Source organism: Vigna angularis, chromosome 4 (assembly GCF_016808095.1).
Source record: "Vigna angularis cultivar LongXiaoDou No.4 chromosome 4, ASM1680809v1, whole genome shotgun sequence".
Classification (NCBI taxonomy): Eukaryota; Viridiplantae; Streptophyta; class Magnoliopsida; order Fabales; family Fabaceae; genus Vigna; species Vigna angularis.
Genome location: NC_068973.1, coordinates 26,546,121 through 26,566,113, shown reverse-complemented (window position 1 = coordinate 26,566,113; position 19,993 = coordinate 26,546,121). Strand labels below are relative to the sequence as shown.

Here is a 19,993-nt window from a genome sequence, read left to right as displayed (position 1 = left end):
GGTTGTGACCTCCACATCGAAAAATTCCATACAAAAATATACTATAAACTACTAAAGATGAAAATCATACTTCTATTTGAAACTATAACTTTGTAAATCTAACTTTCTTCTACTACTCACGAAAACATGTTCACCTCAAACAAACTTCAATCTTTGACAGGGAAAGAAGTTACTTAGGAGTGGACATTGGGGGAGTAAATAATTTTATGGGATGGAAAATGACAGTAAATAATCTTCACCTAATTATTTAATATATAATATATAATGTGTAGGGTTAAAATGGGGATGATAATAAAATTTGGGGGTGCAGGAAGAACCCCCTCATTTTTTTAATAGATTCATGAAATGGGCTATGGTGGAAGTAATAGAATTGAAGGGCCCGTAACCAAAAGGAGGAAACGAACAAAAAACGAGAGTAGGAAGGTAGGATCCACGCGTTCGCGGAGGGAGATGACATCCACGGAGTGAGAATGTGCCTTATAAATGGCGTTCACGCCGTGCCGGTCGAAATTTGTCACAGCCAATCATCTCCTCACTTACTCCACTCTCTCACTCACCACACACACACACTCTCTTCATTCAACCCCAAAACCCTTCCGAAATCCCAATCCTCTTCTATCCTTCTTCTCTCCTTTCCAATTCCCGTTATTACAATTTTTTCAATTCTAGGGTTAGGGATTTCCTCCTCATCTCATTCCACCTTTTTCCTTCCCTTACACTGACTCTCCCCCTCTCTACTCCCTGCTGACGTGGGCCCACCGTCACCGCTTCTCGCTTCATGGAGGCTACGGCCGCCGTTGCCGCCGCCGCCACTGCCGCCGCCGTACGGGGTGTCTCGCTCCAGATGCCGCCTCCGTCCCGCAAAGAGTGGTGGGCTGTCGCCGACCATCACCATTCCGCCCGGAACCCAGACGACGAGGTACTTGTTTGGCGTGTAAACACTTGGTATTGTGTCATTCTGCGGTTCGGGAGTAATGGGGGATGTGCATTTTGAAAATTTAGTATTTTACTTTGTTAGCGATCTAGAGAACGAGAGGAATCGTTTTATTGTCTAATTTTAGTTTAGGTTTACAGCATTTGTTAGTTCTTATCTCACCAAATTGGGATTAGGGTTTAATAGTGTTGTTTGACGCGATATGTGTTTCCTCTATCGTGTTTTAAGCTTAGGTGTTCTTGGGTTTCCCTAATGTCTTGTTGTTAAAGTAAACCTCTAAGCGAATGTGACATTTTTTTCCGAGGTGAACAGACTTGATTCTTTCAATTACGATATGGCTAGTTACTTTTATAGGAACGGCGGTTTAGTCAAAGCTGTAAAAAAAAAGAGCTCCGGCAATGTGCTCAACACGGTAAACCCAGCGCCAATTTTTTGTATAACAAGTCAATGTTACGTTCAATGTACCCATTTGATCTTGATGTTTAAAGTTACGGCATTACTGGGTATAGACTCTTGGTTTGATCAACACACTTAGGTTTTTGGCCTACGAGTGTTCAATTTTGATTGGTTATCTTTGTATCGATGGATGTACTCTTAAAACTTCTTTTATTTGTTCAATGACATCTGCTGATGTACAGGAGTTAGACAATGCCAAACTAGGGCAATCAGACGAGAGAACCATATATGAGGTAAGGTGATGGTATAAGAATAGCTTTTTAGTTTTAGGGAATTAAGAACCTGAAGATGATTTTGTCCTGTTTTCAAGGTGCAGCAAGGAAGAGAGCCTCTTGATGTTGACTTTTGTTCAATAACAGTGGATGGAACACTAGACAATGATATTTTGCAACAGCAGCTTCATAATGTTGTTAGACAAAGGCAGGAGCTATTGCAAATGGAGATCGACCTAAAGGCACAAATGATTGCTAGAACTGAGATAATGGACATGCGAAACAGCTTTGATGCTCAGCTCAAGGACAATGTTAATAATACCACCAAGCTTCAGGTGCAAATATCATCATGTGACAGAAATTGGATTTTCTCATTTTTTTTTACTAGAACTACATGGTATTACTTTTAATTGCGCCCTTTTATGATAACAGCTGTGTAAGTTTCTATTGTTGTAATAGTTTGGTGCATCAGAAGCAGCTGTTTTCATCAATTATTACTAATATCTAAACGGGGCATTGTATACTTGAAATATCTGTTTTAACTTACATTATTTGTCTACTCTAAAACTTGTTTAAATGGTTTTGCAGGAGCAACTTTGTGAAAGGGAGCGTACAATTCATGATCTTGAAAGGAAAATGGAAGAGAAAGAAAGAGAGCTGCATGCTATTAAATTAGACAATGAAGCAGTCTGTTGAATTTCTACTTTCCTTTTTCTTATTTATGTTTTTCTGGATGTTAATTTGGGTGATCATTGTATTAAGTTATACATGCTGATCTATTCAATTGTCATGTTAGGCGTGGGCCAAACAAGACCTTCTCCGTGAGCAAAACAAAGAGCTTGCAACTTTCAGGTTTTTTCTATTGCCTGAATTATTGGATTTTTAGGTTTTGTTCTGGCCTTCTTTAATTACAGAGTTAATCATTTTTAAGAATGGAGCGTGATCACTCAGAAGCTGAAAGAGCTCAGCATATTAAACAAATACATGATCTACAAGAACATATTCAAGAAAAAGATAGGCAGCTTATTGAGTTGCAGGAACAAGTATGGAGTCTTTATTTGCTTTATAATTTGTTTTTTGAGTTTTTTTTTTCTATTTATTTGGCCTTAAATGAATTAACGGTGATTCTTTATTTCAGCATAGGGGTGCTCAAGAGACCATTATGTTTAAAGATGAGCAGTTAAGAGAGGCCCAAGCATGGATAGCTCGGGTTCGTGAGATGGATGTTTTCCAATCAACAACAAACCAAACATTACAAGCTGAATTGCGAGAGCGCACAGAGCAATACAATCAGCTTTGGATGGGTTTTCAGAGACAGGTTGATCTGCCAAACTTTTTTGCCTTCTCAGATTAAGTTTGCTTAATTTCGTACAACACAAAATCATTTTGTTTTGTGGCATCCCTTTCAGTTGTGACCCAAAAAATTATTAATATTTGCCAAGTGATTTATTGTTGTGATTGGGTATTGCCCTTTAATAGTGGATGTAAACATTTGGCTTGGCTTTAGTTTGCAGAGATGGAAAGAGTTCATTTGCATACTATTCAACAACTACAGCTTGAACTGGCTGATGCAAGAGAGAGGAGTGGAACTTACAATGATGATTCAAGAATATCCCAATTGAATTCTAAAAGTAATGCTACTCAGTTTGAACATGAAAATGGAAGTCAATTTGACTTAAATGGAACCAATGCTTCAGGTGGAAATAATGGTCTCGTTCCAAATGAAAGCACTGATAATGGTGTACCATTTTCATCAACTGGCAATGCATCAATCCAGGTTGGGTGCTATAATTCATAGAAAGAACTTTGGGAAATATCTGATGTTTGTTGAACCTGCAATTAAAACAATGTTGATGTCGGCATTTCATGTGTGCAACTATTACCCTTTTTGTTTGGTAATATTCTTGAGCTGTGCTAGAGCTGCTGGAATGATTTTGAATGTAATTATTCATTTTGATCATGTTTACTGATAAGTGGTTTCTTTGGACGCTCTTTAGAAACCTTTATGTTTTCATTAATAGGTTCTTGTTAATCATGTCATGGTTGCTAGTTTAGATGCTGATTTGCAAATTTTATCTTATATTTGCTTTTTTTTTTTTAAATTAAATTTTAATCTAGTTATAGAATTTCTGTTGTTTTGGTTTTTTGACTCCTTAACATATTGTAGTATAATATATATTGGTTGTGTTGGATGTCTTTAATTCTTAACATTTGTAATCTTTTGTCCATGGTTAATTAATTTGAAATATTTTGTCCATGATTAATTCATTGGAGTTGTTTAATTAGATAAGATATAAGCAAGTTTTTTTTAAAATTTATTATTTATTTATTTATTTTTATTTGTTAGAATTTGGCATTTTTTTAATGAGAACATTTTAATTATACTGTTACTGGAACAAAATTCATGCAGAATATTTTATGGACTTGTGTATTCGATGTGTTTTTTTGATATTTTGTTGGCAACGTGCTAGCTAAAATTTAGGTCGAAGTTCATGTATTTCTTTGTTAAAATAGTGACCTTGTTGAAATCACCTCTTTAACTTTGTATTAGATGTTGATGGTGTGTATGAATGGTATTGGATTACAAGAAAGAGAAGGAGGGTTTGTTTTTCTTTGTACGGTGTGTGAATTGATTTTTTTTGGCAAGACAAGGACATAACAATTGAGGAATAGGATAATGCGATGGGTACAAATATTCTAGGCTGAAAGTTAATCCATTACTGAGTGTTTTGGTTTGAAGAACTTAGATTGATCTAATTCTTTATATCAGTATTTTAGTTTCCGAAGATATAGACAGATGTTGATGAAGTAGTGGTGCTTGAGTGCGTGCACAATGCTAGAAAGTTGAGATCTAATTGACTTATTTAGAATGAATGTAAATGGATGTACCAGTGTCTGTCTTCATTGAAATGAGAGTTATCTTGATGAAAACAGTTTCTGTTCTTTTTATATGAATATGATGTGACAGTCACCATGACTTGATTAGACAACGAATATCTTATCCCTTTTTTTTTTGTTCAGACTGAACATGTTCCTGGTGTCCCTATTACTCCATCGTCTTTACTTGTCCAACCATCATACCTCCCACACGGCCAAGTAACTGCATTGCATCCTTTTGTTATGCACCAACAAGGAGTGCCCAATTCTGTTGCATCACATGTTCCTCAATCACATGTTGGACATTTTCATCCAGTGCCCTCAATGTCTCCTGTGCAGCAGTGGCAAAGTCAACAGGTATCAGAAGATACCTACATTTATGCTCTCTGCATTTCTATCTGTATTTTAACTGTGTGTACTTACAGTTGTTTCTTCAGTCTGTGTCAGAGGGTTCACAATTACCCGTAAAGGAACATCCTTCGTCATCTCAGACAGATCAGAATTTGATGCGATCAGATGCTAAGTTTAGTTATGAAATGTCTGTTAATGGGAAAACTCTTCATAGAGACTATCTGGATGCTCACATTCAGCAAGGCGAGGGGGCACAAACTATTATTTCTTCAGTTACCACTGAAACCCAGGTTAATGATTGGTATTAACTTTTTATGCTATTTCCCTTGAGACTTTATTAAAATACTGATGATAATTTTTTGAATTTTTCCAAGGTTCTTCAGTCAGTTGATAAGGGTCAAATTGTTGCTTCCCCACCGGATCAGAGCATGCAACAAATTTCTTTACAGTTCTCTGATGCTTTGCGATTGAACTCTTTTGAGCCAAATGGTGAAATTAAGGTTTGTCCCAAGTTTTAAATTTGGTTGCATGTCAGATCCTTTTGGTTTGGAATAATGTGAGGTTAGTTCGACTACTAATTTTGTCCCATTGTAATTGTTTGAAGAAGTCTAGATATTTTAGTTGTATGTACCAACTGAAAGTACACGGTTGTTTCCAAATGCATTTCTGAAAAGCCCAATGGAATACGAAACATTGATTTTAATTTAAAATTCAAATGTGGATACATTCTGATTCATTTTGAAGACAAACACTTGTACAGGAGCTTTTCACCATGTAATAAGTTTTTTTTTGAATAGTTTACAAATCACTTCGTTTTTTTTTTTTGCTTGAAAGAACAGTGCTGAATATACAGCACTTGAAAAAAGCAATCTGAAAGCTGTCTCTGATCTGGCCCCTCTTATGGATAAGAGGAAAGCTAACATATTCCCTTCTCGAAGAGCACAGTGCATCAAAGAGTGCTGAACTGAAAGTGCTTAAGAAACCAATTCAAATTTGTCTTTGATCTGGTTACTGTTACAGCTGAAAAGATAAATTGTAAGCCTTTTTTCCCTTATCCAGGAGCAGAATTCTGTGACTTTATCTAAAGAAGGGCCTGATGACCAAGTTTTATTGGCTGAGCAAGCAAGTTCTGCAACAAATGCATCCCCTGTCAAAAGCCAATCAGTTAATCATGATGAAATGATTCAGAATAATTCTACTGATTCTGTCTTGTCTGAAGTTTTCACATCATCTGGTTCAACAGTTTCAACAACAATTACAAAGACATCAGAGACCGCTCTCCTTGATGAAAAGTCATTATTAGCCTGTATTGTTCGTACTATTCCTGCTGGTGGTAGAATTCGAATTAGTTCAACGGTTAGTGAGCTTTAAATGTCAACTGTCAGTTACAACAAAAATATGCCTTATTTCTCCCTAACTAACTGGGTGTAACTTGTGTAATGTTTCAAATATAGCTCCCTAACAGGCTGGGCAAGATGCTTGCACCTCTACATTGGCATGATTACAAAAGGAAGTATGGGAAGTTGGATGATTTTGTGGGTAGCCATCCTGAAGTAAGTTTTTAATAACAGTTTGAGTGTCTAGACTTCAAATTAATGCTTACAACAAGATATGATTAGTCATAATTTTGAAGAAATTCAGGTTGATTAGAAAGATTGTTGTTGGACCACTCATACATCAAAAACTCAAAATCAACTTGTCAAAAGTTCTGCATGTCTAGCATTTCTTTTAATTATCTTCATATCACGTTTGTATTGTTTACTGACGATGGATTTGCATCAAAGCCTGACAGATATTCTTCCTTTTAATATTTTCAGTTATTTTTGATTGAGGATGACTATATTCAGCTCCGAGAAGGTGCACAGAAAATGGTTGCTGCAACTGCAGCAGTTGCAAAAGTTGCAGCAGCGGCAGCTGCATCAACTCCGTATTCTTCATATATGTCCACTGTGGCAGTTACACCAATGGCCCAGTCTCATCGCATGAAAAAAGTTCCTTCAATTGATTCGAAAAATATCAAAAGTGACAAAGCACTTGAAGAATATGCCGTCATCTCTTCTAATTTGGGGGATGATCCTCTAAAGTTGTCAGTCATGCAGCATCAACAATCTAATGGTCCAAGCTTCAGTGTTGCTGGAGGTCTGTCTAATGTCAAGATTTTGAGTAAATCTAAGGATTCTCGGGAAATGGATGGCCCTGAAAGTAGGGTTGTCCAGTCTGTTGGCAATGGGGGCAGTGCCCAAATTTCTGGCTCAGCAAATGGGAGGCTAGTCTCAAGCTTCACTTCTAAACAGCAGACCAGGTATGGCTCTAGATAGACCGTTGAACCATAATATGTCATGATGTGCTTTGTCTATGATGAGAAAAAGGTTCTTGTACTGACTGTTGTTGTATGACAGGGCAACTGGTGCTGTGTACCCTTCTCGGAGATAGTGAGTCTTCTTTTCCGTAGTTAAATATGTTAATTACATTTCCTTTAAATTTCCATATACGTATTAAATGTGTTGTCTGCTTCGGTTTGGCATGGATGAATTCGTATTAACTATTATTGTCATTGCTCATTAATTTCTGACTTGTTGGAATAAACTCCTGTGTGTTTCCTCTCTTTTAACCCCCTTACCTGGGACTAGTGTTACTTATGCATTTAAGTATTTTATGATGTCCCCATATTTACCAAGTAATTAATCTCTTTCTAGTCCTTGTAATAAATATTAGTTTAGTGTCATTATTTATATTGCATATATGTGCATTTGTCTGCCTCTATTGGAGAGAGACGTATTTGTGCGGGATTTTTGTTCTTAAAACCAATGAATGGATTTTGAATTATTCCTTGAGGACGTTTGGTTCTTACTAATGGAGAATGTATCATTATCATTACATTCAAGTTTCCTTGTCAGACAAAAGTAGTTTGATTTTCAATTTTTACTATTGCGAAGATATAACATTGCATTGCAGGATACGAGTTTACTATGTTATATTCCAATTTACGGAGTACTTAAGAATTATGTTGGACTTAAATTGCTCTAGTGAGCTATGTAATGTATATATTTTGGCAATAGTATAAAAGTGCTATGCATGAATTCATAATTTGATTAACTGTTGAATTGACAGGGAACATGGATGGGCGTGTAGATTATCCTGTCTCACCAGGATGCGGATGAAAACATAGAAGAGATATTTATGGGGTTTGTGGGAGAATGTTTTTTGAAGCATTGACGGAGTAATCTTTGCCCTGGCCTAATTATGATTTAAAGTTGCCGGTGCTATCTCCAGTTTCTGTAGTAATTTATTATTCTCCCTGCTGTTACAATTCAGTGTGCTTTCGTTAATGTGGGCCTCTTGCTATGGTATATTCTTGCATACATTGCATCTCATAACTTCCATTTTTTTGGTGAATGCTTGAAAGATTAATCAACATAGTTAACCGCTTAGTTTGCAACCTCCTTCTCTGTCATTTCCATATTTACTTGGTCAATATCTCTGTCTAGCAACTTCCAGCTTGGGTTCATCACCCAACAAACGTGGCGGTTGCGGGTTACGTCTTTATCATTTGAGTTGACCATTAAGGGGGTATCCGAACATTTCATCTTCAAAATTAAATTATGTTAAAATACTGGCTATTGAGAATCACTCAGTTACGTCTTCTAAAATTATTAGTTTGCAGAATTATGATTCTGAACGCAAATAATTATTAGAATGATTAATCTTATCTGGTTGAGTTAAACTATTTATACTAACTTCATGGAGTGTTAGTTTCACAATAGGCGTAGCTTTTGGAAATTGAAATAGAAAACATTATGATGTTTGATTGTAAAGAGTTAATATTCAGGTATGATCAATATTGGGAAAATAGTGGCTTTAATTTTATTGTATTAGATTTAAATATTTAAAAGGAGCCAAAAGGCGATATTTCTGTTAGAAACTAAATTTTTTATTATTTTGATAACAATAGGTGGCAAATAATTTATTAAAGTAAAATGACACTTTTATCGTTGTATAAATTTTATTTTATTTTAGAAATTACAATTTTTATTGGTAAGTTGTGGAAAATGTAATTAAAAGTCAATTTTGATGGCTTATTCTTTGTCAATGTTACTTTTAAAAAGTTGAATTAAGAAAGAGGACACCTACAACTTGATAGTTCTGTAAAATATGTTAACCACATCACTCCTGACTATATTGAATTAACGATTAAGTATTTGTTGGTAATATAGTTCAAAGGTGGACGTGTGTCAAATTATCTGGATCATTACTATCAACTCCTGAGGTTAAATAATGTCAAATTTTAGTGGATGTTATTGGGAGAGAGAACATAATTTAATAGGATCTCATAGGCACTTCAGAGAATATTTGGCATTGGCTCCTATAGAGTAATGCTTTTGTCCTTTATGGAAAATTTAACTGCTTCAAATTGGTTGCATTCAACAAGCACACTCACTATTAGACATTGCATCCGTTATTCATTAATATATTTTTTTTTGCATGAAGGAAATTTTATAGGATGCAAGAACGAACTGAAAGATTATATATGCGTTCCGAAAATTAGCGAGTCATCGCTGTAATACGAATGAAAAATAGTTGATTGTCTGAATAGAAACTTTTCAAGCATATAGAAGAGAATTTTTTTTTAATTTAGAGTTAAAAACAAGTTTTTCTAAAGAATTAAACTTCAAATTTTTAAGAAAATAGTTGTATTTTTATCTAATTTTTTAAAAGAATTATTTATTAATTCTTAACTCTTATTGTCTCATTTTGAATGAGGCAAATGTTTATTAGTTTTTTTGTTCGAAGGTGAGTATTGTAATCCCATATGAATTGGAGGTGATTTCACGGTAGATATATGCATAATAGTCGGGATATGTAGATCTTCGCAAATTTAGCTAAAAATTTGTTGAAAGATATATATTATATTTTTTTATGGAAACAGAAACGCCAAAATTGTGAATAAAAACCGGTTAACTCGTCAAAATATAAGATGCATTTTCCGTTTCTATATGAATTGTTCGATGACAGTATGACTCAACAAATGCTTTTGGCGTACGTTGTGCTCCCTGACAGTAATTTCTCTAAGACCAGCCAGGAACAGAATCTGAGCCAGTTTGGTTGCTTGATGGAGTATCTGGAAGATTACCAAGTCTGATTTGAGAAGCTTGATATATGCCACTATTAGTACCAGGAAAGTTAACCATTGCTCCAGGGATAGGTTGTTGCTGATAGAGGAAATGTGGCGTCTTATAGTTTTGCTCATTCATCTGCAAAGGCAACTTCGAAGCAAGGATATCTGGTTCGTGTAGAGACATTGTCACATGCGGTTGCTGCAACTGGTGCTGCCACTGTTGCTGCAACTGGTGCTGCAACTGTTGCTGATCACTCATTATCTCAAAGGGCAAGTTCTTAGAGTGATCTGGTTGTGGCTGAGACATAGCAACTTGGAATTGGCGCATGCCTTGCCCCTGTTGCATAGTGGCATGGGATGAGACCTGCACAGTTTTAACATGTGAGGAAAAATTATAAAAAATTATAAAAAAGAAGCTTACGATCATATGATGATGTGACAACCTGAGATGGGGTCGGTGATTGAGAACCAGCATCAGCAAGTTTGGCCAGATAAGTCAAGTTATGCTGAAGTTTGGCTTGACATCTATGTCATAATATCCGGGTAAGACAGAGAGACAAATTCAAATACAATATCATCTTAAAACCACCCCTAACATTCCACCAATTGAGAAAAAAGAATAATCTGGGATATTATATAAGTCTCAGTCAAAGTGTTGGTAAATAGGTCTGAAATTGAAATAATGAGATTTGCATTTTACTTATTCCTTTAAAGAGATTTGTATTTTTCATATTCTTTCCATTATGCAATATACAAGAATTCCATCTAATACACTCAAATAATCTCAGTTTAACATAAATTCAATATTAACAACGGTTTGGGCTACTTTAGTTTTTTTGTTATTTCTTTAAAACAGGAACAAAGCATGATATCTTTTTGAAATTGAACATGTAATTCTATAATCAACCATTCTCTAACCAAAGTCTATTATGTGTTTTTATTATACGAATACTATCAATTGCAGGACATGGAATATGGCGGAAAGCTAATAATCAGCTTTACCATAAGCAGATATCGTCACTAAAAAATTGCAAAGAGTATATGTGTACAAAAAATATATTGTATATAAGTATATGTGTGGAGAAAATTTAGTATTTAAATAAAAATAAAATATATGAAAATTAGAATAATATTAAGTCTGACAGTTCAATTGACCGGAGACTCGCTCAAACCACGCTCAAACCATGACCACATAATGGCCATAATTACACACAGAGCTGCAGTCACCGATCCAAGGAATTCTGCAACTCAGTAGCCCTGCAGCGCTGCTAAAGCGGTCATTTAATAGCAGTTTATACAATTACTGTATGTTACACATGTAAAAATAGATATTTTGCATATTTTTTTCCACATTATCCCTCTTTAAATCTTGACCGAGTTTCACTTCACCAGACTATATGCTATTCTTATGCAATTTGTCAGATGAGACAATGTTTCACAAGTGCAAATAATAGTGGTCGTAGAAAATGAAATACAGTTTCAGGTGTAGAACAGCTAATATTATATGTTTATGTGAAGTAGAAGGTTTCCATCCCAACCGCCATATAGGACTAAATCTTTTGCACGAGGAAAAAGTATAAAGGAAGAAAAAAAGTGCAACCGACATCTCTTGCTACTACCAAGAAGCAACCATAAAGAAACAAGAAATAAAGGCAAATTAAATAGTTTTGGCTACTAACTGTGCTAGTTCAGCAAACTTTCCCAGGTTTTGATATTCCAATATTGCCAAGATCAGCTCCTTATTCTCCTCCAAGTACTGCACCAAGCATAAGAATTTCTATATATGAGATAACTACCATAAATATTTCAGTGATCATGGCTTCAATAGCCGAGCATTTTTACCCAAACTCATGCATTCATCTATCATCTGAACAAAATATACATTCACACACCAAAATACATTGTTATATCAAATACACCTCTACACAACCTATGTTTATTTGCAAGAATTCATGTTCCCCACGTCACCAAAGAGGAATATACATGGCATGACATGAATGAATTCCATGAAACAAGATAACATAGAAACGCCATTTCCTATTGATGAAATACACAATTAACGCTGTGACGTTCATTCGGTTCAAAAAATGGCAAAAAAATAAACAAAAGCTGAAAACCAGATCAATAACTTAGGGCACAAGGAAAAACAATGAGTAGAGCCCCAAACACAGTTTGTGTCAATAAGTAGGCATGGATTGAACAGGAAAAAGGCACAGCATCAAAAGATTACATTTTTATGAAACCCCAACATAAAAATAAGAGTAAAGATAATCTAGACGGTTAAAACAAAGGAATATGAGAACGGTAATGAAACAGAGAAGTGAGTAAAGAAAAAAAAAAGTTTGCACCTTTTGAATCTGTTCAGTGGTGAGAGGAGAAACATTAGGCAATGAAGGATCAGCGTTGAACATTTTCTTGTTTCTTCTTCACAGTAAGTGACCAAAAAACAGAATCCAAAACAAAACCCTAACCCTTTCTCTTCCCCACAAATCACCCTTCCAAGTTCAAACGTGCACTCTTCCCTGCTTTTCTTTTCTTTCCGTTTAAATAGAAGCGACTGTTCATTTTTTCATGCATTTTATTTTTGTTTTTTAAGAAATTATAATAAATCTCATTTATTATTTTGAGTCAGTTTACTTCATATTTATTGCACGCTTTTCTTTTTCATCCTTACACTTCTTGTTATTTTGAAATTCAAATTTTAAAATAATATCAATACACAAAATCATAATATATATATTCTTTAAACAAATCACATTAAATGTTAAAATATGTATTTTGGATCATATATTTTAAAGTATAAAATTTAAGAATACTAATGTCAAGCATTGTCTTCTATGTTAAAATAACTTAATAAAAATACTTTTCATCTGCTTTATATTTTTGTTTAATTTAAATATATATATATATATATATATATTTTTTAACAGCTTATTTTCTTCTGAGTATGTCCTTAAGCTAAATAGATAAAATGATGGAAACCAAATTTATTCAGTGCTTCTTTAAGTTTTCCGGGAAAGACATGCAAACTATTTTTCTTTTCTTCCTATTGAGGGGTAAATAAAATTAATTTTATAAAGAATATACTTAATTTTAAAAAGACTAGATTATTTTATATCATTTAAAACTAATTTTAGATATAAAATTCATATGATTATCGTACTTTACATTTAAAAAACAATTATCTTTTAAAGTAAACGATTGCTAATGATCTAATTTTTAACTATTATTCTTAAATAAAAAAAATGTTTTCTATATGTCGACTTAGTTCAAAGAATTATAATAATACATTTATTTGTATTTTACCATCGACACGAGATAAAATAGGACTCTTGTTTTCCTTTACTCCATCACCAAAGCTACATTGCCTCACCTTTCTCCATTGTTGATCTCTCTTCTCTCTCATCTTCGTTCTCTTTCTCAAGTCTTTCTCCTACATTGTACAAATTCATATAAATAAATAACTTTAGAAAATATATATCATAATGGGTAAACTATTTATTAAAAGAATTTAGTTAAATGAGGATATATATTTTTATAAATTCACATGTTAGATATCATTATTACTCTTGACATTCCAATAAAGTTTATCTCTCATATTCAATAATCATAGGTTTGAGTGACCAAATCAAATACATACTCACAAATAAACAATCACACTACCACAAAGAAAGTTTGAGGTTTGATATTTATTACAAAAAAGTTTAAACCAACATTGACCGAAAGTAAATTAAAGTAGACAAAGTTCAATGTATTATTAATTCCAAAGTTAACAAGAGCATTCACACAATAATTTTCTTTAGGGTAAATCAAAAAAATCTTAAAATCTATATCTTTGCACCTTTTAATGCTTTTACTCATCTTTCCTTGAATCTCAAGAGACAAAGTGAGGACAAGAGAATACTTTAGAAATAAAAATATATTTATGTTTTAACCACACCGATCTATAATTACAAGTCAAGGAAATCTCTACAGTCAAAACAGTCGTCACAAGCTCAGTATAACATGATTTATTGATACCAGAATATAAGGAGAAAGTTTCAATATATTCTCCCACATCTCTCTAAAAATTCCCCCACAAATAGTGTGTCTAGAGCACCAACTACTAATTGAATCAATGTTGCTTTTAACCAATCCAAAATTAGCCATCAATCTCTTTTCGGGATCTTATTTAGATATATCAAATACTTTAAAATGTAAGATAGACTTTCACTATTCTTTTATTTTATTTTATTAAGAACTACTTGATATTTTGTGTTAATGTTCTACTTGATATTAAGAACTATTTGATAGTTTTTAAACTTTAACAATAAATTAATATTGTTTTCTTAATCAATAAATATTTTAAGTTAATGTTTGACTTGTTTATACTATTTGTTTGATATCTTCTAATTCAAATATTAATCTAAAACATCATTTAACACTTAAAAAAATTATCATAGAATTAAAAAAATTATATCTATTCATTTTTAAAGTTTTAGAACTAAAATATATCAAAATCAAAACTAAAAATAAGTTTTTTTTTATTATATAACAACCTTTTTACACCAAGAGTTTTAGCATTTAATTTTGAAAACCATATGAACATGTCATAATCAAATTTTTTGAATATTGTCCAAACACGTAATATCTTAAAAAACAAAAATTAGTACAAAACATTTACAATTTTTAAAATAAAGTGACCACTCTCGTAACTAAAACCATCATCCAACTAAAAAAACAAAAAAATTAAAATACTAATTGTTATATTTGGAAATTAATTTACTCTCCATTTTTAACAATCAATAAATATTATCAAGAATTATGTCCTATCATAATGTCAAATTAAAAAAAAAAGAGTTCTATCAAGGATTATATTATTAAATACAATTACTTTCATATTATTTATCTGCAATATAATTAAAATATGCCTATTCACTCTAAACAAATAAAGATGAGAAATATTCATAATAGAACCTACGAACATTGAAAAGTAGAAAAATGACTATGTTGTTAATTTGAAAAATAAGTTTGCATGAAATATTCACCAATTATATATATGGGAATTTGCTTGAAAGATGAAGCTAATTTAATGCAAGCTTAAAAAAAAGTGAAGGAGCCTTTAATTTCAATAAATATAACGCCATTCCTCATTATTCTGATAAAAGAAAACTTGTATTATGAATGGTAAAGTGGCTCACATTTCTAAGTCACATAAGGTATCTCAGAAAATAAAGAAGGTCATATTTATTTATAAGATAAGTCCAACAAGAAATACGTACGGAAGACTTTTAATTCCAAGTCAAGCGGCATAACTCTCATCTCGAAACAAGCAAAATTTTCATAAACAATCTCACCAAGCATTTACTCTATCTCTTTTTCTGATGTTTTTAAAATCATTACCATTTTATTTTTAAAATTCAAAATAATATTAATTTCTTTTCATTTATACATTTGTTTTTCACTTATTTTTTTAATTAGTTTATAAATATGCATTTATTGTGATGTATAAATAAAAAAATATAAAATTTATTAAAATTAAAATATGTATCATATCTTATAATGTTTCTATAAACGCCTTAAACAACACTTAAAAAAACCAGTAACATGTGAGTTCAGTTTTTTACCACAAAGCATTGAAGTGCTTCCCAAATAAGACCATAATTTTTCGAAAACTAATTAAATTTCTCATGGATAGAAAAATGTTGAAATCCCTCTCTCGAATGCTCAAGTGAATTATCGATTTTTTTTTTCTTTCTCTTTTGATGGATGAATTAATCTATCTATTGTGATTAAGGAATTTTAGGATAGTACCATTTTCTCTTGGAATATTAGAAGAAAGACGTAACATGAAGGTTAAAAGGGAAAGTTACTAACATTGCTAAAGAAACAAGTCAACCTTAGTCATCATTAAGGAGACATGTCTTAAATTTGAAGTTATGCAAAATTTCCAAAAATGCATTGGTTATGATTTGATTTCTTTTGCAAAAGTCCAAGGTCATGATTAGAATTATGGAGTCAATGTTTTTAGATACCCACACAGCTGTCAGAATGGATCACAACCCACGAGTCAACCTGGCCCACCACGGGTTTGAGCCGGGTTGGATTAGAAAAAATTGTATTTTTTTTATACGGGTCAGATTTCAACCCGACTCGTTTAAACCCAGCTCATGCGGGTTGAACCTGTGGTGGGTCGGGTTGGCCCACCAACCCACCTACATAATTTTATTTTATTAAAATTTAATTTTAATTTTATAAAAAAATATTTATTATTTTGTTTTTGCTTGAAAAAGTTATTTAAGTTCCTTATTTTCAAAATTAATTAAACACTCATGTTGGGAGTGAAATTTGTTTAGATTTGTATTATAAAAAGTTTGTAATTTTTTTTATTTAAAAAAAATTGTAATTAAATGAGTCAGTGAGCCAACATGTTTACCCACCAACCCGTGATGGGTCGAGCCGGATTCAAATTATTCTGGCTCGCTAATAAATGAGTCGGGTTGGATTGGCTCACTAAGTGGCCAACCCATGGTGGGCTAAGTCGGGTCGGATCGGATGACCCGTTTTGACAGCTCTACCCACTATTCAACAGGCATATGTATTTTATGTGGACATAATATTTGGCTTCTTACAAGTATTTATGCAACTATCATTTTAACTCAACGATGATTTTTTTTGGAACATTTGTTTCTTTCAAACTATGCTAATACGATAATCATTTTTAGGAAATTATCCATTGAGCATGTAAGTAAGAAGGAGAAATATGACCCGGTTTATAAGATTGATCAATAAGTTTGGAAAAAGAAAGTAATGGTTCTCTTATTTTGTACTTAGATACAAACTTTTATAATTTTAAAAAAATTATATATATTAAATTGGATTTTTTTGATTTATTTTAAATTTTTTAATTTTTATATGTATTATCTCAGCCAAGTCTGTTAATGTTATATCAAACTTATACAACGTATAACCAGATTGTTTGTTATGAATAATTACAATAAGACCTTTATTAACATTTTTTATGACATTCAAACTTTCTTAAAATAACTTCAACATAATTAATAAAAGATCATATATATAAAGGTGATTCACTATCCAAACAATTCAACCAATGAGCAAGGGAGAAAATAATAGAAACATGTTCAACAGGTTACTTTTTTAAAACATAATTTGAAATCTCTTATCCTTACATTAAGTATAAAAGTTAAAATTAAAAAAAATCAAATATATTTGAATTGATCCAATAATTTTTCTTTATTATTTATGTAAAGGTGAACTTATTTTCCATTTTTCATCCCATCAAAAGTTAAGTCAAAGAGACCTTGTTTCTCCTTATCTTTATTTTTGTGCATGAAAAAATCTCTCCTGTAAATAGAAATGTAGTTTTGGCTAGAAGGTGGTAATAACATGTAGATGTATTAATATTTAGGCCTTAACAATTTTTTTTTTTGTAATAAATTATTTGGAAAGTTTGACAAAGAATTATTTATAGTGTTAGGGTAAGTCTCAATAAGTAAAAAAAAACTTTTTACTTATAGCTAGAGTGTCCTTAAAATTATATTATCTAACTCTTCCTTTGTATCTCTTATAAAAAAATATTATTTAAGGTACTCTAATTTCTTATTTGATTTTGATCTTATTGTTAATAATATGCAAATAAAACTAGTTATTTAGCTAAATTGATTTTTAAACAAGGGATAAACTTGTTTATACTTGGTGCATATTTTATGCACATTTGACTTTTTGAGAGTATTTCCTTAATTGATCAAATGACAATGAAAACTTATATGAAAATATCACTCTCAAAACGATATTCATTTTGTTGGTTTGACCATAGATGATGTTACCCAAAAGATATGATGGTACCAATTTGCAAGAAATAAGATATAAATGTAAAAAAAAGTATCATAATAAAAAGAAGTCTCATGAGAGAAAAAATGCATCAAAATAAACTCTAAGCTAAGAAATAAGAGACTCTTATCTTTAACTAACTACTATTTGTAAATTCTAATCACTAGCAAGACATATATCCTTTTAAATACATAAAATACGAATGTAAAAAAAGCTTACAAATCAATCAACACATTTCTCCTTCCAATGCAACACCTGATAACTTTACCAAATATAAAACTCAAAGCCACATGATTATAACAATAATTGGTATATAAGTATGTTTTTTTTATTGGGGAGAGACTCCATTTTACTAATTTGAGGGGAGAAGATAATAGAGAGATATTTGTTGTAAGAAAAATAACATAAGAAAATCTAACACTACCTTCAACATAAAAAAAAATCTTATTAAGACTATCTTTTTCATTTCTATGTTATTCAATCTATTCATTTATACAACCATATTACTTATATAAAAATCATGGGTTGACTAATGACAAGATTTGGTGTTTAATCATAAGATAAGTTTTAACTATGTATTATTCCCTTCCCCTATTTTGTTTAGTCTCTTTACTTCATGTTGATGAAGCAAACTTGTTATTCCCATTAGTCAATTTGTTTAGTAATATTTGACTTTGATCCATCCATTTAGCTTTTTTACCTTGAAAACTAAATTCGTATTTGATAAAACTCTTAAACCAACTAACAACTTATTTAACATGCTAGTTTTATTGATAAAAAAAAAGTGTTTGTTTGATAAAGTACAACAAAGTGTTTGTTTTAGGAATTTCTACGTTAAATATAAATTACTTTGGCTCATTTATAACTTATTTATTTTTCATCACTGTCCCTTTTATTTTAATACACTTTTTTTTATCTTTAATATATTGTGTTGACTGATTTTTATAGAATGTTTAACATTCAAGATATTGAATAATTATTTTAACTATTACTTTATTTTTAATATTTGTTATAGCGTTTATTTTATATTCATTACATTAAATAGTTTAAATAAATTAATTTTTCAAAAGAGAAACATATATACATCAAACAATAAATTTAACATAAAAAAATTAGTAAAAATTATTTTTTTTAAAAACTTAAAATTATAATTATTTAATTATACTTTTATTTTTCTAAAAAACATAAAGTTTATCTATACAATAATACTTATATTACAAAAAAAAAACCAACATTACTAAAGATCATAATTTCTCGATAACTATTGAAATTGTAATAACTCTTAATTTTCGATGGAGTTACATAAAATTTTTGTAAGTTGGTTGTTTCTAAAATTTACAAACGGATTTATGAAATCCCTTGCTAATTATCAACGACCTATACTTCGTTATTAAGTTTGTATATTGATGAATGTTCAATTGTTTATAATTATTTTGATTATAACCAAAGGATATTTTCGTCGATAGTAGAGCTATGATGAACGTGAATTTATTGACAAAATTATTATCCATCGGTAAGTTGAGAGGGATCTATTGCTAACTATAATATATGAAACCAGCATAAAGATCATTATTCTCTACACCAAGACAAAACAAGCCAATAATATACCCAATACCAAACAAAAGGATAAATTATAAATTATTGAACTACTTAAGTATTAACAACTAAGACTACTTAAGTCCACCATGTACTACTACAAATTTGGTTTTTAATGTCAACAATTTTGAATTGAATAAATAAACACAAAACACAATAAAAATGGTAGAAAAGCCCATTGGAATCACCAAAGAATTGAACATCTTAATATCTTAATAAGAATTATATTTAAAGTTCACAATGTTTTTACTTGATTAAATATTTTTTCTTTTATCCAAACAAATATAGTAGTTTATCTTCTATTGAGCTTTAATTGGCTTAATTTTACCTTCTTCTGATAGAGTCTGGAAAAAGTAACTTATGGTTTAAATCTTTTAATATTGAGTAGATTATGAATTACCAAAAGAGGATGTAAATCACTATCTCCGTAAAGATCTCTTTATAGTGTCTTTAACATTAGCTTCCAAGCGTATGCTATGTGCACTTTGAACTCAGGTTGCACAAATTCTCATTGCCCAAGACCAACTTAAGGGTAAAGCATATAAAGCATTCACTTTAGGCCTAAAGAAGGCCTCAAAACATTTTTTTTCATACTAATATTCTTCTATTCGATTAATATAA

General features: G+C 31.5%; 2 protein-coding genes across 8 annotated transcripts; one reads left to right on the top strand and one right to left on the bottom strand.

Annotated features, from left to right (window-relative positions):
- Positions 1–401: 401 nt before the first annotated feature.
- On the top strand, positions 402–8,261 carry LOC108331634 (uncharacterized). Of its 7 annotated transcripts, none has more exons than XM_052876170.1 (16): positions 402–919; positions 1,573–1,623; positions 1,707–1,937; positions 2,191–2,289; positions 2,399–2,454; positions 2,534–2,645; positions 2,741–2,920; positions 3,110–3,379; positions 4,624–4,836; positions 4,917–5,120; positions 5,205–5,330; positions 5,890–6,186; positions 6,285–6,383; positions 6,648–7,132; positions 7,230–7,262; positions 7,942–8,261. In XM_052876170.1, coding segments are annotated over exons 1-16 (2,598 nt in total). In that variant the 5' UTR covers positions 402–778; the 3' UTR covers positions 7,943–8,261. The 7 variants fall into 7 exon arrangements, with proteins under 7 accessions (XP_052732130.1, XP_017421939.1, XP_017421942.1 ...); XM_017566450.2 differs by having other exon boundaries at positions 4,905–5,120; XM_017566453.2 differs by having other exon boundaries at positions 406–919; positions 1,701–1,937; positions 5,214–5,330.
- A 1,524-nt stretch (positions 8,262–9,785) lies between these two features.
- On the bottom strand, positions 9,786–12,463 carry LOC108330978 (GRF1-interacting factor 2). The gene is made up of 4 exons (XM_017565581.2): positions 12,295–12,463; positions 11,626–11,702; positions 10,390–10,471; positions 9,786–10,310 (listed from the first exon to the last, which is right to left on the bottom strand). Exons 1-4 carry the CDS (start codon positions 12,355–12,357, stop codon positions 9,897–9,899), a joined length of 636 nt encoding a protein of 211 aa, XP_017421070.1. The 5' UTR covers positions 12,358–12,463; the 3' UTR covers positions 9,786–9,896.
- Positions 12,464–19,993: the final 7,530 nt, after the last annotated feature.

Bases quoted from the DNA above. Each gene is read 5' to 3' on its own strand.
- LOC108331634 (XM_017566448.2), top strand. From the start codon at position 779: ATGGAGGCTACGGCCGCCGTTGCCGCCGCCGCCACTGCCGCCGCCGTA. The intron at 6,187-6,284 runs GTTAGTGAGCTT...TTTCAAATATAG, and splicing joins GAATTCGAATTAGTTCAACG to CTCCCTAACAGGCTGGGCAA. The intron at 6,384-6,647 runs GTAAGTTTTTAA...TAATATTTTCAG, and splicing joins TTGTGGGTAGCCATCCTGAA to TTATTTTTGATTGAGGATGA.
- LOC108330978 (XM_017565581.2), bottom strand. From the start codon at position 12,357: ATGTTCAACGCTGATCCTTCATTGCCTAATGTTTCTCCTCTCACCACT. The intron at 10,472-11,625 runs GTTAGTAGCCAA...ATTATGACATAG, and splicing joins AAGTTTGCTGAACTAGCACA to ATGTCAAGCCAAACTTCAGC. The intron at 10,311-10,389 runs GTTGTCACATCA...AAAACTGTGCAG, and splicing joins AATCACCGACCCCATCTCAG to GTCTCATCCCATGCCACTAT.